Genomic DNA, 14049 nt, shown 5'->3' on the forward strand with positions numbered 1-14049 from the left:
AAGTTATAGCATTTCACCGCTCGATTCACTTCATTCAAGTTTATGCATGGCGCTAAGAAGGCTCGGGCTAACTGAATGACTGGGTGTTATTTTTTTTGTTACAACTTCATTCATTCGCAATTCGCGAAGTTTTTGCAAATCGACGAGGAATGCGGAGTTCGCTCCAGTCCTGTCACAAGTCGGCCCGGCATTGCAGTGCCGCCGGGATTGGCCCACCTAAAAGTAGAACCTGATGAAAATGTAGTGGCGAATCCACAATACTTGCGTCAATAAGCAAGCGTGTGGACGGTGTGTTTGAGGCAGCCCAGTGGTTAAGGCATCGGCCTTCTATTCAGAAGGTCCGTCGATTCTGGACACGCACCTCTAACTTTTCAGAGTCACATGCGTATCAATGGGGCTGGATGAGGCAGGCTGAGGAACGGGTGTGGTGCCGCTCTTTAGGGTAGGCCTATGTCCAACAGTGGACGTCCACAGGCTGATGATGATGATGCGTTTCAAACAAATAAGGCTGATTTTTCAATCGTCAATATATCTGGTGAAGAGATGTTTTGACAGATTTCTTATACAATAACTGTCAAAACCTCAAAATTCATCTTAGGCTAGGCTACTGTTTATCATGGGAAATCAAAGAGTTCCCACGGGATGACGAAGTGGCATTCATCATTTTAAAAAAGGTTTAAGTACTGTCAATTTTTATCTTCCATTTTCTTTTTCATAGCCAAAAGTTTTTGGAATCTCGTAATCAGGTACTCTGGCGGATTTTTTGCCTGACCACGCTTGTAAGACCCCGGGCCGTATTCCACGCTGGCGTGTGTGGCCCTTCTACTTCTATACATGGGTTTATAGTAGCTGAATACAACCAAACTTGTTAATTCGCCCTGAAACAAAAGAAATTACAGTAGCCGGCAGGAAATATCGACTATTAGAAAGAGGTTTCGGCTTCTTAGAGCGTTGTTTCTGTCGTTAAGTGAAACCGACAAAATGTCAGATAGGTATGAGCAATCCTGACAGGGGTTTTCATAATTTCTAAATGTCTGGTCTGGTGGGAGGCTTCGGCCGTGGCTAGTTACCACCCTACCGGCAAAGCCGATGCCGTGTAGAAACCAAAGGGGCAGCCCAGGTTTTTTCCAGGTCAGCCCGCTTCCATCTTAGACTGCATGATCACTTAACACCAGGTAAGACAGCAGTCAAGGGCTAACTTGTATCTAAATAAAAAATATAAAAAACCACGGATTTCCTCGTTAAGCTCACGGGCCACGGGCCAATAGGTATAGCCCGCCGCTCTTTAGCAGGTTGAGCGAATTTGAACTTGCGGACAAGGCCAACTGTCAGTGTTTACCTTTCAGCGCCAAAATATCATCGCCGAATCCATCGGTTCGAATTCTGTGATCGTGATGTGATCATAGAATGACGTGATCAAAGGCGATCACAGTCTGTGATCCTGTGATCACCGTCACTTCAGTCTGATGATGTGTGGTAGGTGGGATACACATATTAAAACTTTCGTCTTTAGGCCATGGGGTAGCGGCGAAAATACATACGTGTCATCATCATCATCATCATCAGCAACCCATCGCCGGCTCATTACAAAGCACAAGTCTCCTCTCAGAGTGAGAAGGGTTTTGGTCATAGTTAACGGTGAAAGAAAACCATTGTGAGGAAACCTGCATGCCTGAGAGTTCGCCATAATGTTCTCAAAGGTGCGTGAAGTCTGCCAACCCGCAGTTCGCTAGCGTGGTGGACTACAACCAAAACCCTACATACGTTTACATTGGTCACTTTTCCCAACTCTAATCCTAATCCTAATTAATATTATAAATCTGAAAGTGTGGATGTTTGGATGTTTGTTACTCAATCACGCAAGAACGGCTCATTGGATTTGGATGAAATTTGAAATGGAGATAGATTATACCCTGGATTAACACATAGGCTACTTTTTATCCCGGAAAATCAAAGAGTTCCCGCGGGATTTTGAAAAATGTAAATCCACGCGGACGAAGTCGCGGGCGTTCTAGTTTTACCTATAAAATTAAACTTGCAACTGAGTAGGTATAGTATAGACACCTACCTACCTTAAAATTATATAAATAGTATAAACTGTTATTTCCAAGAAGCATAATTGTTAGTCTCCCTGAGGATAGCGACTGGGGACTCTGTTTTGCAACAGAAATTCTCTCCGATGCAAGGAATATTATTAATATTGCAAGGAATTTCATAATAAATGCCATTTTTACCTGGAACAAAAAATGTGTGAAAAACTACTAAAAGTTGTTGATTTGGCGAGTCATATTTCCCCCCACATGCCCTAACTTCTTTTAAACAATTCCAAAAATAAAAAATAATAATTGACTTGTACTTAGGTACTTGTAATCCGGAATCTACTTGGTACAAACTATGTACCTACCAACTCTTTGGAACTCGCCCACAACCCCAAGAAACTTTGTTAATACCTAGTCTACTGTCTACCTAATAATTTTTTAAAAATTCGATAAGTAATCGATAAAAAAAACATAATTTTTATCAAGTGGAGATACCTATTTATTATTATTGTTTCCCATTGTGTATTCTATGCATTTTTATTGAGAAATATAAGAGATCTACCACCACCATCAGCTATCTACTAAGTACATCGTCTATCGGTAAAAATTAATTTTCCATGTGAACACCCGTGCCGAATTTATCTTGCCTTATCTTGCCAATAAAGATCGGTAGCGTGAAATAGTTTTAACTTTTTAAACGAAATGTAGATCCAGCACGGGGGTCTCTTTGTTCAAACTGAATGCTTTCAAAAATTCATTATCTTATATCAGTCCTTTCGACGTTATCCTCCGTAATGAGACTTCAAGATTAAATAAGAAAGGATAGTTTGTATAAATTGCTATGAAACTTGAGATTAAATCTAGTCTTTGTTCACGGTAAAAGAACACGAATACTTAGAAAGTTTAAAGGTAACGGCCACACCCCCGACCCTGCTTACAAGCGAACTGTTGAAACCACTCTTTTTAATTACATAATATTACTACTATCAGAAACCTTCTCACTCTGAGAGGAGACCCGTACTCTGTAGTGAGCCGGCGATGGGTTGATCATGATGATGATCAGAAACCAGCCTGTCAGCAAACGATTTGTGTAAACCTCACTCCCTAGCAAACTAATTAAATCTTATTAAATACTAGATGTTGCCTGCGACGTCGTCCGCGTGGATTTAGGTCTTTAGAAATCCCGTGGGCACTCTTTGATTTTCCGCAAGCTATCTCTGTACCAGATTTCGTCAAAATCGGTTTAATGGATAGACCGTGAAAGGGTAGCAGACAGACAGACACACCTTCGCATTTATAATATAAGTATGGATTTTTAACAAAACTAATTTTAACAGCTCTGCTCTAAAGATCACGTGAGCGAAGGGTAAAGCAAATTATTAAAATAATCATTACATTCTCATAGGTATAACATTATATAGCAAGCGCCCCGGGCACGTGAGGTGGGGGTCTTTTAAGATATTATTTTTTGCTATTATGTAACTTACTTTGTAGCTATGTAAATCATATTATTTTCTGCAAGCTGACTTTATTTACTCGTTCAACAGTTGTGCAGTAGAAATTTCTGAGCTTATTTTAAAACCAATATGCGGAGAAATGTACTCCCTATCGGCAGACGAGCTTTATCAAATATTTGTGATAGAATATTCGTATCTACCTACCGGAGATCAGACGCACTGGAGCCTTTAATATCGTGTTGCATTTCTACAGCAAGGGGAATTCAAAGTCAAATGATTTATTCAAAATAGGTAATTAATAACTCTTTTTGATGGTCAGATGTTGGATTTGTAAGATATAGTGGTGATAATTATTACGCAAACTTAAAACTAAAGCTACGAGGGTTCCAAACGCGCCCAGGTCTGAGAAGAGCCCACAACAAACTCAGCATCAATTATGCATATTTAGTGGAATATTATTGGAAATTTTTAAATATGTACCTACCTACCTACCATCATTAGGGTGGCCAGACGTGCAAAATGTCAAATTCGTGCTCGTTCTATGAAATTGCGAATAGGTACCTACTTACCTAAATAAAAGCGGTCTTTCGAAATGGTTATGGAATACGGTTTACGGTTAAAAATACACTTCTACAGCTACTATTACAGCGATAAGATGCGATCTTCAATCTACATTTGAGAGGCATTTTCCGTTACCTCTCACGTGTATGTAGCGTACAAAATCAATTGCCTTTCCGTAAGGGTAACCACACGATTGCTATATACACTATTATTTTTTACTTAGCAGTCAAAAAAGTTTTTTTTTAATAAAATAAAATAAGTTACTTTAGAAATATGTAAAATCTTGTAGTTTAATTTGTAAACTTGCTAATCTATATTATATTGAACTGTAAATTTTCTATTGTATGCAATGATTATACTTAAATTATAATGTATTATACTTTAATATTGTACGCCATTGCATGGCAGATTGTGACATGTATCTACTTAATAATCTATGTAACATCTCTCTTATACTTACAATCATGCAATAAATGAAATGAATAAATTTTATACCTACTATTAGCGACTAACATATTACTGTAAAAATGAAACATATCTGAATAAAGGCTTATTTATTTATTTAGTCAAGAAAATGTTTAATGGATCTATGCCATCATACCTACGATTACTATCTAATATGAATGCAAAGCTGTGTCTTCATATCTGAAACGTTTTCAAAGGTTTAAGTAATTTTGATTGAACTATTTGTAAGGTAGCTTATGACATATGACGTATATATTTTTTATATCCGTAATTTCACGGATTTGGATCGGATGAGTGCGCGATCGCTCTTAGCGTACCTAGATCCTGGGAACGCATATAATAGTTTTTTTGCAACCATTATCTATTTGGTTTAGATACTATAGATGTAGCTTGTATCCTGCAGACGGCCCTCTCGAATAGGCGACGGACGTTTTAACCACTGGGCTATAACTTAAAAAAATGTTTTGCCCAAAGTTGACAGTAAAAATTATGGTTACTCTACTCTACAATCACCTTACACTCAGAATAAATCTCTCTGAACCGCTGTAAATTTCCGGAAAGCACGTTATTATACCTTGGGACGCAGCAAAACCTTTTATCTTGCCATTCGGTATTCGTAACTCGAAATTACTTACTTTTCTTTCAAAATGCAGACAAAGATTTTCTTAATTCATTTTATTGCTTTATTATGCAAAGCGGAGAAATGGGAAATGTTAGCAGTTATTTTAATAATGTTTTATGATCTTGAACCCTTTTTGGGAAATTCAATTTTTTTTTAAATAAAAACCGGCCAAGTGCGAGTCAGACTCGCGCAGGGTTCCGTGCTACACTACAATCGTATTTTTTCGACATTTTGCACGATAATTCAATAACTATTATGCATAAAAATAAATAAAAATCTGTTTTAGAATGCACATGTGACGACCTTTCATATGATATCCCACTTCAAATTATGGTACTTAGTTATTTTACTTCGAAAATTGAAAATCTAATTATGACCACCATTTAATTTTTTTTGTTTGATGTCACCACAAATTCACGGTTTTCAGATTTTTCCCCTAATGTCTGTTATAAGACCTAGTACCTACCTGCCAAATTTCATGATTCTATGGAAACGGGAAGTACCCAGTAGGTTTCTTGACAGACCGACAAGCAGAGAGACAGACAACAGTGATCCTATAAGAGTTCCGTTTTCTTTTTGAGGTACGGAACCCTAAAAAAACGGTCAAGTGCGAATCAGACTTGCGCACCGAGGTATTACAACCGTATTACAATCGTATTTTTCGACATTTTGCACGATAAATTAAAAACTATGCATAATAAAAAAAAATTACAAAAAAATAAAAACCGACTTCGTTACACAAACACTAAAAATTGAAAAATAATTTAATTTATTACCGAATATATTATGTATACAAGAGTTAATATAGTTCCATAATAATATTTTTTGGTGCCGGTGCCAATAGGCTACTTGACACTTTTTTAAAGTTGGTCTTAAATGGTTAATATTTGTCCTATTATATCAAAAAAATTAACACTATATTTTTTTGCGCCCTAAAAACCGTAAAACTTTAATTTAAAAATATATTTTTCTTAGACAGGTGAAAACACTGTCGGCCATGTTTGGCCGATAGATTATCTGTGCTCTGACGTCATGCATTTGTAAACAACAGCATAACCTCTCAAAGTTTAATAAACATGACTTCTATACTAGTTTACATGAAAAATATAGTAATTATCGTTATTGTATCATCCGAGAATGTAAAAAACGCATCGATAAAGACCACAGGAAAGTTGCGGATTAGAGTGCCCAGTGAAATAAATATACGTAACACGTGAACACTTGCTTAAAGGGATCCTATATGACTAACGACTTCAACCCTTATAAAAAAATAAATAAAATAAAAATAAATAAAATAAATAAACCCTTATTTTTGCAAAGATCACTTTGTTGTAAGTCTTACTTAATAACTTATTCAATTTATAAAGAGAAAACGATATTTTTTTACGTTTACTATGAGTTTTTAGAAATATATAAAAACTAGCTTATGCTCGTGACTTCGCCCGCGTGGACTTCATAAATTTCAAACCTCCATTTAACCCACTCAGAGGTGAAATTTCAAAAAATCCTTTCCTAGTGGATACCTTCTCTTTACCTACAAAGAACACACCCACCAAATTTCATGTATCTAGGATCAGCTGTTTAGATGTTTAGGCTGTGCGTTGATATATAAGTTAGTCACGACTCTAAATTTTATATGTATGGATACTACGTTAGTCCCCGCGTCACATCGGGATGACATTTCTTTGTTTACATATTTAATGACGTCACATCATGGCTGACAGCGTTTTCTGCGTTTCAAATAAAAATAAAAACTGTATTTTTTTAAATTGGATTTATATATCCATCCTGCGTTTTTAATAATTGTTATTGATATATTTCGTTGTCTTAAGCAAAATACTATAATAAATAATCATTTATTAGACGAAATTAGATATGAGTCAAGTAGCCTATTAGCTTTAGCTGCGCGAATCGTCTAGACTTCATATTTTTATGGGACTCCACAATGGCACCTCATTGGCACCGACCCCAAAAAATATTATTATGGAACTATATTAACTCTTGTATACATAATATATTCGTTAATAAATTAAATTATTTTTCAATTTTTAGTGTTTGTGTAACGAAGTCGGTTTTTATTTTTTTTGTAAAAAAATTTTATTTCACAATTTTTAGTGGTCCCATGGAATTATGCTATGACTGGTTAAAAATCTACTGTTTACTAAGCTATTACACTGATCGCGAGCAATTTACTCTTATCCGTTGAGGAGTTCCAGTATCTATCTTCGAAGATGTTCATCAGATCTTCACCAAATTGAAATGGGACCAACTTTGAAGTACACCCTTTCAAACAAAAAAAGAATTTTCAAAATCGGTCCAGGCGTTTTCGAGTAATCGGGGAACATACATTAAAAAAAAAAAAAAAAAAAAAAAAAAAAAAAAAAAAAAAAAAAAAAAAAAAAAAAAAAAAAAAAAAGATTCCGACGAATTGAGAACCTCCTCCCTTTTTTGAAGTCGGTTAAAAATAAATAAAAATCTGTTTTAGAATCTACAAGCCCTTTCATAATAATATGATCTCCCACTTAGTAGGTAGGTATAGTTATCTTACTTTGAAAATTGAAAATACTAAGTACCTAATTATTTGTTCATTAACATGTCATTAACACATTTTAATTATTTTTTGTGATATCACACTACGAAGTAGTACTTAGAAATTCTTTGGATATCACTTTTTCTATATTCATGTGTCTAACACTTGGACGATCTAGGTTAGATCGTCCAAGGTCTAACACGGCCTTACGGCGGGGCGATTGTCTAAAACCTGCATCAATCATTATTACAATCTCAATTGTTCTGATTGGCTGAATTTGTGCGATTCTTGTTGCAACAATGAGCAACAATGCATTGTGGCCAATAGTGAGCGAGCATTAACCAATCAGAGATGATTGCGATCGTGACATTGTAGCTGTCAAACAACCGCGGTAGGGCCACAGGTCTAACCTTAAATGAATGATTACCCAAAGACATCTTTTTTTTTTTTTTCTTCTTCTGGCTTTACAACCCAAAGACATCTGTACTATTCTATTACTAGTCTATATTTATTTTCCCGTGTTATTAATCTGTGTTTGATAAGACACAGATTTAGGCTCAAACATGGCTCAAAAGAGCTAGAACCCAGAGCCGTAAAAGCCGTTAAAAAAATTTACTCATGTCATGTTATCCATGTTGTCAATTATCAAATGTCAATTTGAACTTAAGTCTAGTTAGAATTTTAAAATAAATTCGCCGGTTATTCCGAAAATAATATATTAGTAGTACAAAAATGTCGATTTTTAATAGCTTTCCTAACCTGCCAGGGCCAGAAGAGACTGCATATTGTAAAATCAACGAAGCATATTGCTGCGGAAACGTTCGATATGGAAATATTTCGACATTTACAAATTCGGTAAGGTTAGCGCCTTTAATCTTGGTATTTAAGTTCACATGCTGTATTATTCAATTATACTTATGTTTCAGATTAAAAAGCATCCTAAAATCAATGTTACTAAGGATTTACACCATCACAGATTGTCGGACGAAAACATAAGCATGTACGTCGATGTTGAAGACAATTTACTGAAGAAAATCACAAGTGTGTGGTATAAACAAGGGTTTTTGGAAGCTCTAAGTGTTGCTGCTGACCCTAACATCAACAGAGAAAGCCGGGCGTTAGCCGTGACAGCGTCTTATGCATTAAAAGTGGCAAATATGTTCACAGCATTACGATACTTCATGCAGCCACATTTAAAGGATATAGGACCTAAAATCGTGTCAAAATACTCAAGAACAAGAAACTGGGGTAGTTCTCCTGTCAAATGTCTCACTTGGCATCCCCATACAACAAAAATTGCATTAGCAACAGCTGATGATAATGTAAGGGTGTATTGCTCAGAAGTGTCCTTTGTATCAACTTTAAAATGTAAGGCGCAAGGACACGTGTCGTCTCTATGTTGGAGGCCATACTCTGCTTCTGAGATAGCGGTTGGATGTGAACAGGGTGTGATTGTGTGGACAGTAGACCCTAATTCTATGTTTACTAAACCATCACCCAGTAATGCTGTTGTTTTGAAGAGGTAAGATTATAATATTACTTTATTATTAAAACTACATTACTATTTAACGTTAAACAAAATTATCTACCACTCAAATACTCTTTTAAAGCTGTTTTACATTACAACTGACTGGTAACAGTGTAAACCTTTTTTCTACAAGTCATTGGTGCAAACATGCTAAAACTATGATGACATTATCAATTATCATTACCATTTACAATGTACCCATTATCTAAATATATAAAATGAAAAGGTGACTGACTGACTAACTGATCTATCAGCGCACAGTTCAAACTACTGGACAGATCGGGCTGAAATTTTTTATGTAGATAGCTATTATGACGTAGGCATCTGCTAAGATAGGATTTTTGGAAATTCAACCCCTAAGGGGGTAAAATTGAGGGTTGAAGTTTGCGTAGTCCACGCGGACGAAGTCGCGGGTATAAGCTAGTCTACATTAAACCAAGAAATAAGCTTAAAATGAATGTGAAATGAAGTGTGAAGTCTGAAAATTCTCACTGGACCAGGGAGGCAAACTACAGCCAGCAGCCTTAACCCTAATTCTGAGAGGAGACACCAAAGTAGGAGGTGGGCGATGATCAGGATGATTTTGATCTTGTTATGACCAATTTCAGATCTGGACACAGTCCAGTGACAGATGTGAGCTGGTCTCCAAATGGTGATCTTCTAGTGAGCTGCTGTGGAGCCGACACCTCTATGCTGGTGTGGGATGGTGCCATGGAAACGGCTATACCCTTGCGGAGGGTGGCCGGGGGTGGCATTGTGTTTGCACGCTGGTCGCTGAGTGCTAGCAAAATATTTGCTGCTACATCTTCCATTATATTCAGGTAATTTTTGTCATTTATTGCTCCAGATTGATCCATACATATTGCCGAGCAACCATTACTAAAGAATTGCCCATGTAACCATTATGACTATTGCATTGTGGTCAATATAATTTTTGACAGGATTGCAGTCTAGCTCTAACTTGTGATATTTGTCAATAACAGAGTGTGGGACACTCAGTCCTGGTCGCCGGAGCGCTGGTGTGCGCGCGGCTGCCGCGTGGTGGCCGCGTGCTGGGGGCCCAACGACATGGTGCTGTTTGCTGCTAAGGGGGAACCCATTGTCTATGCGTTGTGCAATTCTGGCTTAATGAACGGTTAGTTGCAAAATCCATACTAATGTTATTAACTAGCCTGCTTGGGTTATACATATTATTTTTTCTGGAGATGAGAGATTACCTTCCCAATATAAACTCACAAAATTCACACTCTGTATATCCCAGGGATGGACATAAGTTACTTTTTGTCTGGGAAAATCAAAAAAATATAAAATACTGAATTATAATATTTGAAAAATATTTCGAATATTTTGTAACATGCCAAAGGCACAATTCGCTGAAAGACAAATAAAATCATTTAACCATTAAAAACAATATTGAATCATTTATTGTAAGTAGCTACATTTTGACTGTCAATTGTTGGATTTGTATGGAAAAATCTTTTTCAGGAGCAAAAGCCAGTAAAGCCCAGCCAGTTCTTGATGTAACAAAAATCGAACTGCCTTCTGGAGAAGCAGTGGGAGGACCTATACTGGACATGTGCTGGGACCCATCTGGCAGCTATCTCGCCATATTGTATGAAGAGACCCACCTCATATCCGTGTTCTGTACGACGCAGCTGATGATGCAGCTTAGCATTACTCCATGGTAAGTTATCAACAAACTACTGTCAGTGTGTGTAGTCTCTTCCCATTAACCTCATAGACAGAGTGGGACAAGCCACACTGATAATGTGATAAAATGAAGAGACCCATGGGATTTTTTCCTTTACTTGTGCGATAAGACCTACCTACCTGCCAAATTTCATTATCCTAGGTTAATGGGAAGTACCATATAGGTTTTCTAGACAGACAGACAACAAAGTGATCCTTTAAGGGTATTAAGGGCCCTTAAAAAGTCTTACATTAATTCTTTAAATACATAAGTATTGATCTGACAGATAAATAATAGTTTATCATACAAACTAGTGCTAAATTTACTTGACGATTCAAAAGCATTTGTAAATGTTTGTTTGAATTTGTAAAATTAATTCTGATGGCGGCCTCGCACCGAAAAGCGCAGCATTCTTTAAACGGACAGACTGCATCAAAGGAGTTAGGGAGCCGCTGGATTCAAGCGGCGCACGACTGGCGTGTGGTAGTCCCTACAAGGGACCTATAGGTATCTAGCAGTGGACGTCTAGTAGTTGATTTAGTGATGATGATAGAATGATTTCTAATGTAAGTTATTTGTTTTCAGTTGCTTCATCAGCGGCATAGACAACGAAGTGCCATCAACTATGGCATTCCAACAGAACTTCACTGAGGGTGCCTGTCTGTCCGTCGCTTGGTCGAGCGGCAGGATTCAGCACTTCCCTATCATCTACACTGAAAGTTACTGATGTAAGCCTTAGGCGCAACGCCCACCTGCAGAAAGGAATCAAGCCCAGCTTTTTTATTCAAAAGTCTATTAAAATTGGATTCTATAGTACACTTTTTAATGGTCTATTGCTGAATTTGCAATACAATGACGTATTGGTGATAATTAATTACGTAAACTTAAAACTAGAGCTACGAGGGTCCCAAACGCACGCGCCCAGGTCTGAGAAGAGCTGGTTGTACAATTGTATTATAATCATAGTAGATCTTTGATAAATTAAAGTTGGGTTAAGTTGGATCAGTTTGCATCTATCATTCTATCTATTGTATGTTATCTAAGTACATCAATTTGATTAAAAAACTTGGAAGTTATTTTTATACAACTGAAAGCGTAAGAATAGACGACGAAAAAAATGTGTCTTCTAAATATATTTTTTTAACTTATATAGTTTTTGTTTTCCATCTAACACTACCCAATCGTAATTCAATTTCAATAGGCCTAGCACGCTTCCCAGCGCTTTCCATACAAACGTAGTTTGTATATTTCATTTGAATATCAACCTAGCAAACTCTAAAATAAAATAATAATAATATATAATGTATAATAATAATAATATAATATATTGTGTCTTTGGTTTGTCAGAATTCCATAAAAAATTGTAGTTTCAAAGTGCTCAAAGATTTGTATATATAATTCAACTGTATGTTTTTTATGGAAAGCGCTGAGGAGCGTACCAAAAATGCCAGGTTTTTTATTATTATTAAATTATCAATTTGTGACATCACTAATAAGTGTGGTTCTCGTCACAGTTACATTCGTCATGGAACTCGTAAATCTATTAACAGTATTATTTCCAGTAGTTATTTCGTTCAAAAAATTCCGATATGAATTAGAATCTGTCGTGTTATCATTAGCCAAAGTTAATTGTACTTCTACATGTAGATTGTTTTTACTGAGATCGCTTGAACCTTGCCTCCTACCTCTATATCTTCCATTGCAAAGGCGAAACATAGGACAAATTTTCCATTTAAATTCTTTTTCCAAATTCCCCAAATCCACATCCAAATTGACGTTCAAATCGTCCAATATAACCGCTAAAATCCTATCTCTCAACACAAGTAATTCTGATTTTAACAATTGTTTTGCAAAGTCTAGAACACTTTTAATAGTATTCGTGACATAATTCGACAAGATATTTAGGTTTGCCCGATTTCTTTTCTCTTTGGCAAGCATAAGTTTCTGAGTTTCTTTTACAAAAACTTTGATCATACCTTTTTCAAGCTCGGTAGTAATTTTACTTAAAAGTGATATTATTATGTCTTTTTCGTTTTCATCGTCGACGAGAATATCTCTTGCGTACATTTCTATATAATTGTTTAACACGCTTACAGCTGTGTCATTTAAAGTGAGGTAAAAGCTTCGCAAGAATTCCTTAAGCTCATTGGAACATACTACAACATTGTGACATCCTTCTTCAAGATCAGTTTTGTCCCAGTTATATCTCAAAGCATTGACATTCATTTCTTCAGGATTCGTAAGATAGTGTTCTTTCGGTACAAAGTCGCATAGAATTTTATACTTTTTAGAAATAACATCAACATCCTCTGTGATACTTCGGAACATTATTTGAAGCGCCTTCAAAAATTTCAAAACGTCATCGTTTCGTCTCGTGTGAACGGATTTATTTTTAAGAAAACTGAGAAGAACATCTTTAATATTCTGTAAACCTAGATTCCATTTCTTTGCTATATCTGATGGCTTCTCGGGTTTTGCAGCACGAAGATTGCTCTTCCATTTGCATTGACTGCTAACTAAAGACTTTATCAACCCGTCCAAAGTTTTGACTACAAGATTTTTCGTTTTCACTGAAACCCTTTCCTTCGTAAGTGCTTTGTTTATTTTCTCTCTTATCATTTTGTATTTCTTTAGATTACTTTTGAATGGATCGTCTTCGATCGTTTTTGTACGTTTTTCTGTTTTGGGTACAAACTCTATGATCGTAGTATCGTCTTTATCTTCCAACATTATGTTTTCGTCATATGCCATCGTATCGTTGTCTTGAAGTAGAGGTTGCAGCTCTTTTATTTTTTCTCTAATTACTTTATCTACTAGTGTTTCTTGAAAATTGTTCAATACAAGGTTATTTTTAGGAAAAGATCTCATCACTGGTCCTAAAAACTCGTAAAGTATTTTATAAATAATTGATGGGTCTGGTAGATTACCCTTTATTTCCGTTTTTAGTGCTAGAGAAAAATATGCATTGTAGCCTAAAATAACTAGGGCAAAATAATAGAGTTTGAATAAATTCTTGAGATATGCCATACCAATTTACCTATATATTTATGTTTTGAAGAGTTACAATTTTATAGTTTGACTTTAGAAAATATTTTACTCAATAATATAATTTCAATATTTTGATATGGAATGTCGTTTATTTTTATTATAGTTTTAT

At 36.0% G+C, this 14049-nt stretch overlaps 2 protein-coding genes across 2 annotated transcripts; one reads left to right on the forward strand and one right to left on the reverse strand.

Annotated features, from left to right (window-relative positions):
- The first annotated feature begins 8306 nt into the window (after positions 1 to 8306).
- Positions 8307 to 12042, forward strand: Aladin (aladin WD repeat nucleoporin). Its single transcript, XM_034978809.2, has 6 exons — positions 8307 to 8529; positions 8601 to 9196; positions 9811 to 10023; positions 10186 to 10337; positions 10688 to 10886; positions 11478 to 12042. Exons 1-6 carry the CDS (start codon positions 8407 to 8409, stop codon positions 11617 to 11619), a joined length of 1425 nt encoding a protein of 474 aa, XP_034834700.1. The 5' UTR covers positions 8307 to 8406; the 3' UTR covers positions 11620 to 12042.
- Positions 12043 to 12365: 323 nt separating this feature from the next.
- LOC138403689 (uncharacterized) lies at positions 12366 to 13643 on the reverse strand. Its single transcript, XM_069505116.1, has one exon. The coding sequence runs from the start codon at positions 13641 to 13643 to the stop codon at positions 12366 to 12368; it is 1278 nt and encodes a 425-aa protein (XP_069361217.1).
- Between the last annotated feature and the right edge of the window lie 406 nt (positions 13644 to 14049).

The sequence above is a fragment of the Maniola hyperantus genome, chromosome 19 (genome assembly GCF_902806685.2).
Source record: "Maniola hyperantus chromosome 19, iAphHyp1.2, whole genome shotgun sequence".
Lineage (NCBI taxonomy): Eukaryota > Metazoa > Arthropoda > Insecta > Lepidoptera > Nymphalidae > Maniola > Maniola hyperantus.

Excerpts from the sequence above, each read along its gene's own strand:
- Aladin (XM_034978809.2), top strand. The coding sequence starts at position 8,407 with ATGTCGATTTTTAATAGCTTTCCTAACCTGCCAGGGCCAGAAGAGACT. Across the intron at positions 9,197-9,810 it reads AATGCTGTTGTTTTGAAGAG|ATCTGGACACAGTCCAGTGA; the intron begins GTAAGATTATAA and ends GACCAATTTCAG. Across the intron at positions 10,887-11,477 it reads CAGCTTAGCATTACTCCATG|TTGCTTCATCAGCGGCATAG; the intron begins GTAAGTTATCAA and ends ATTTGTTTTCAG.
- LOC138403689 (XM_069505116.1), bottom strand. The coding sequence starts at position 13,643 with ATGGCATATGACGAAAACATAATGTTGGAAGATAAAGACGATACTACG.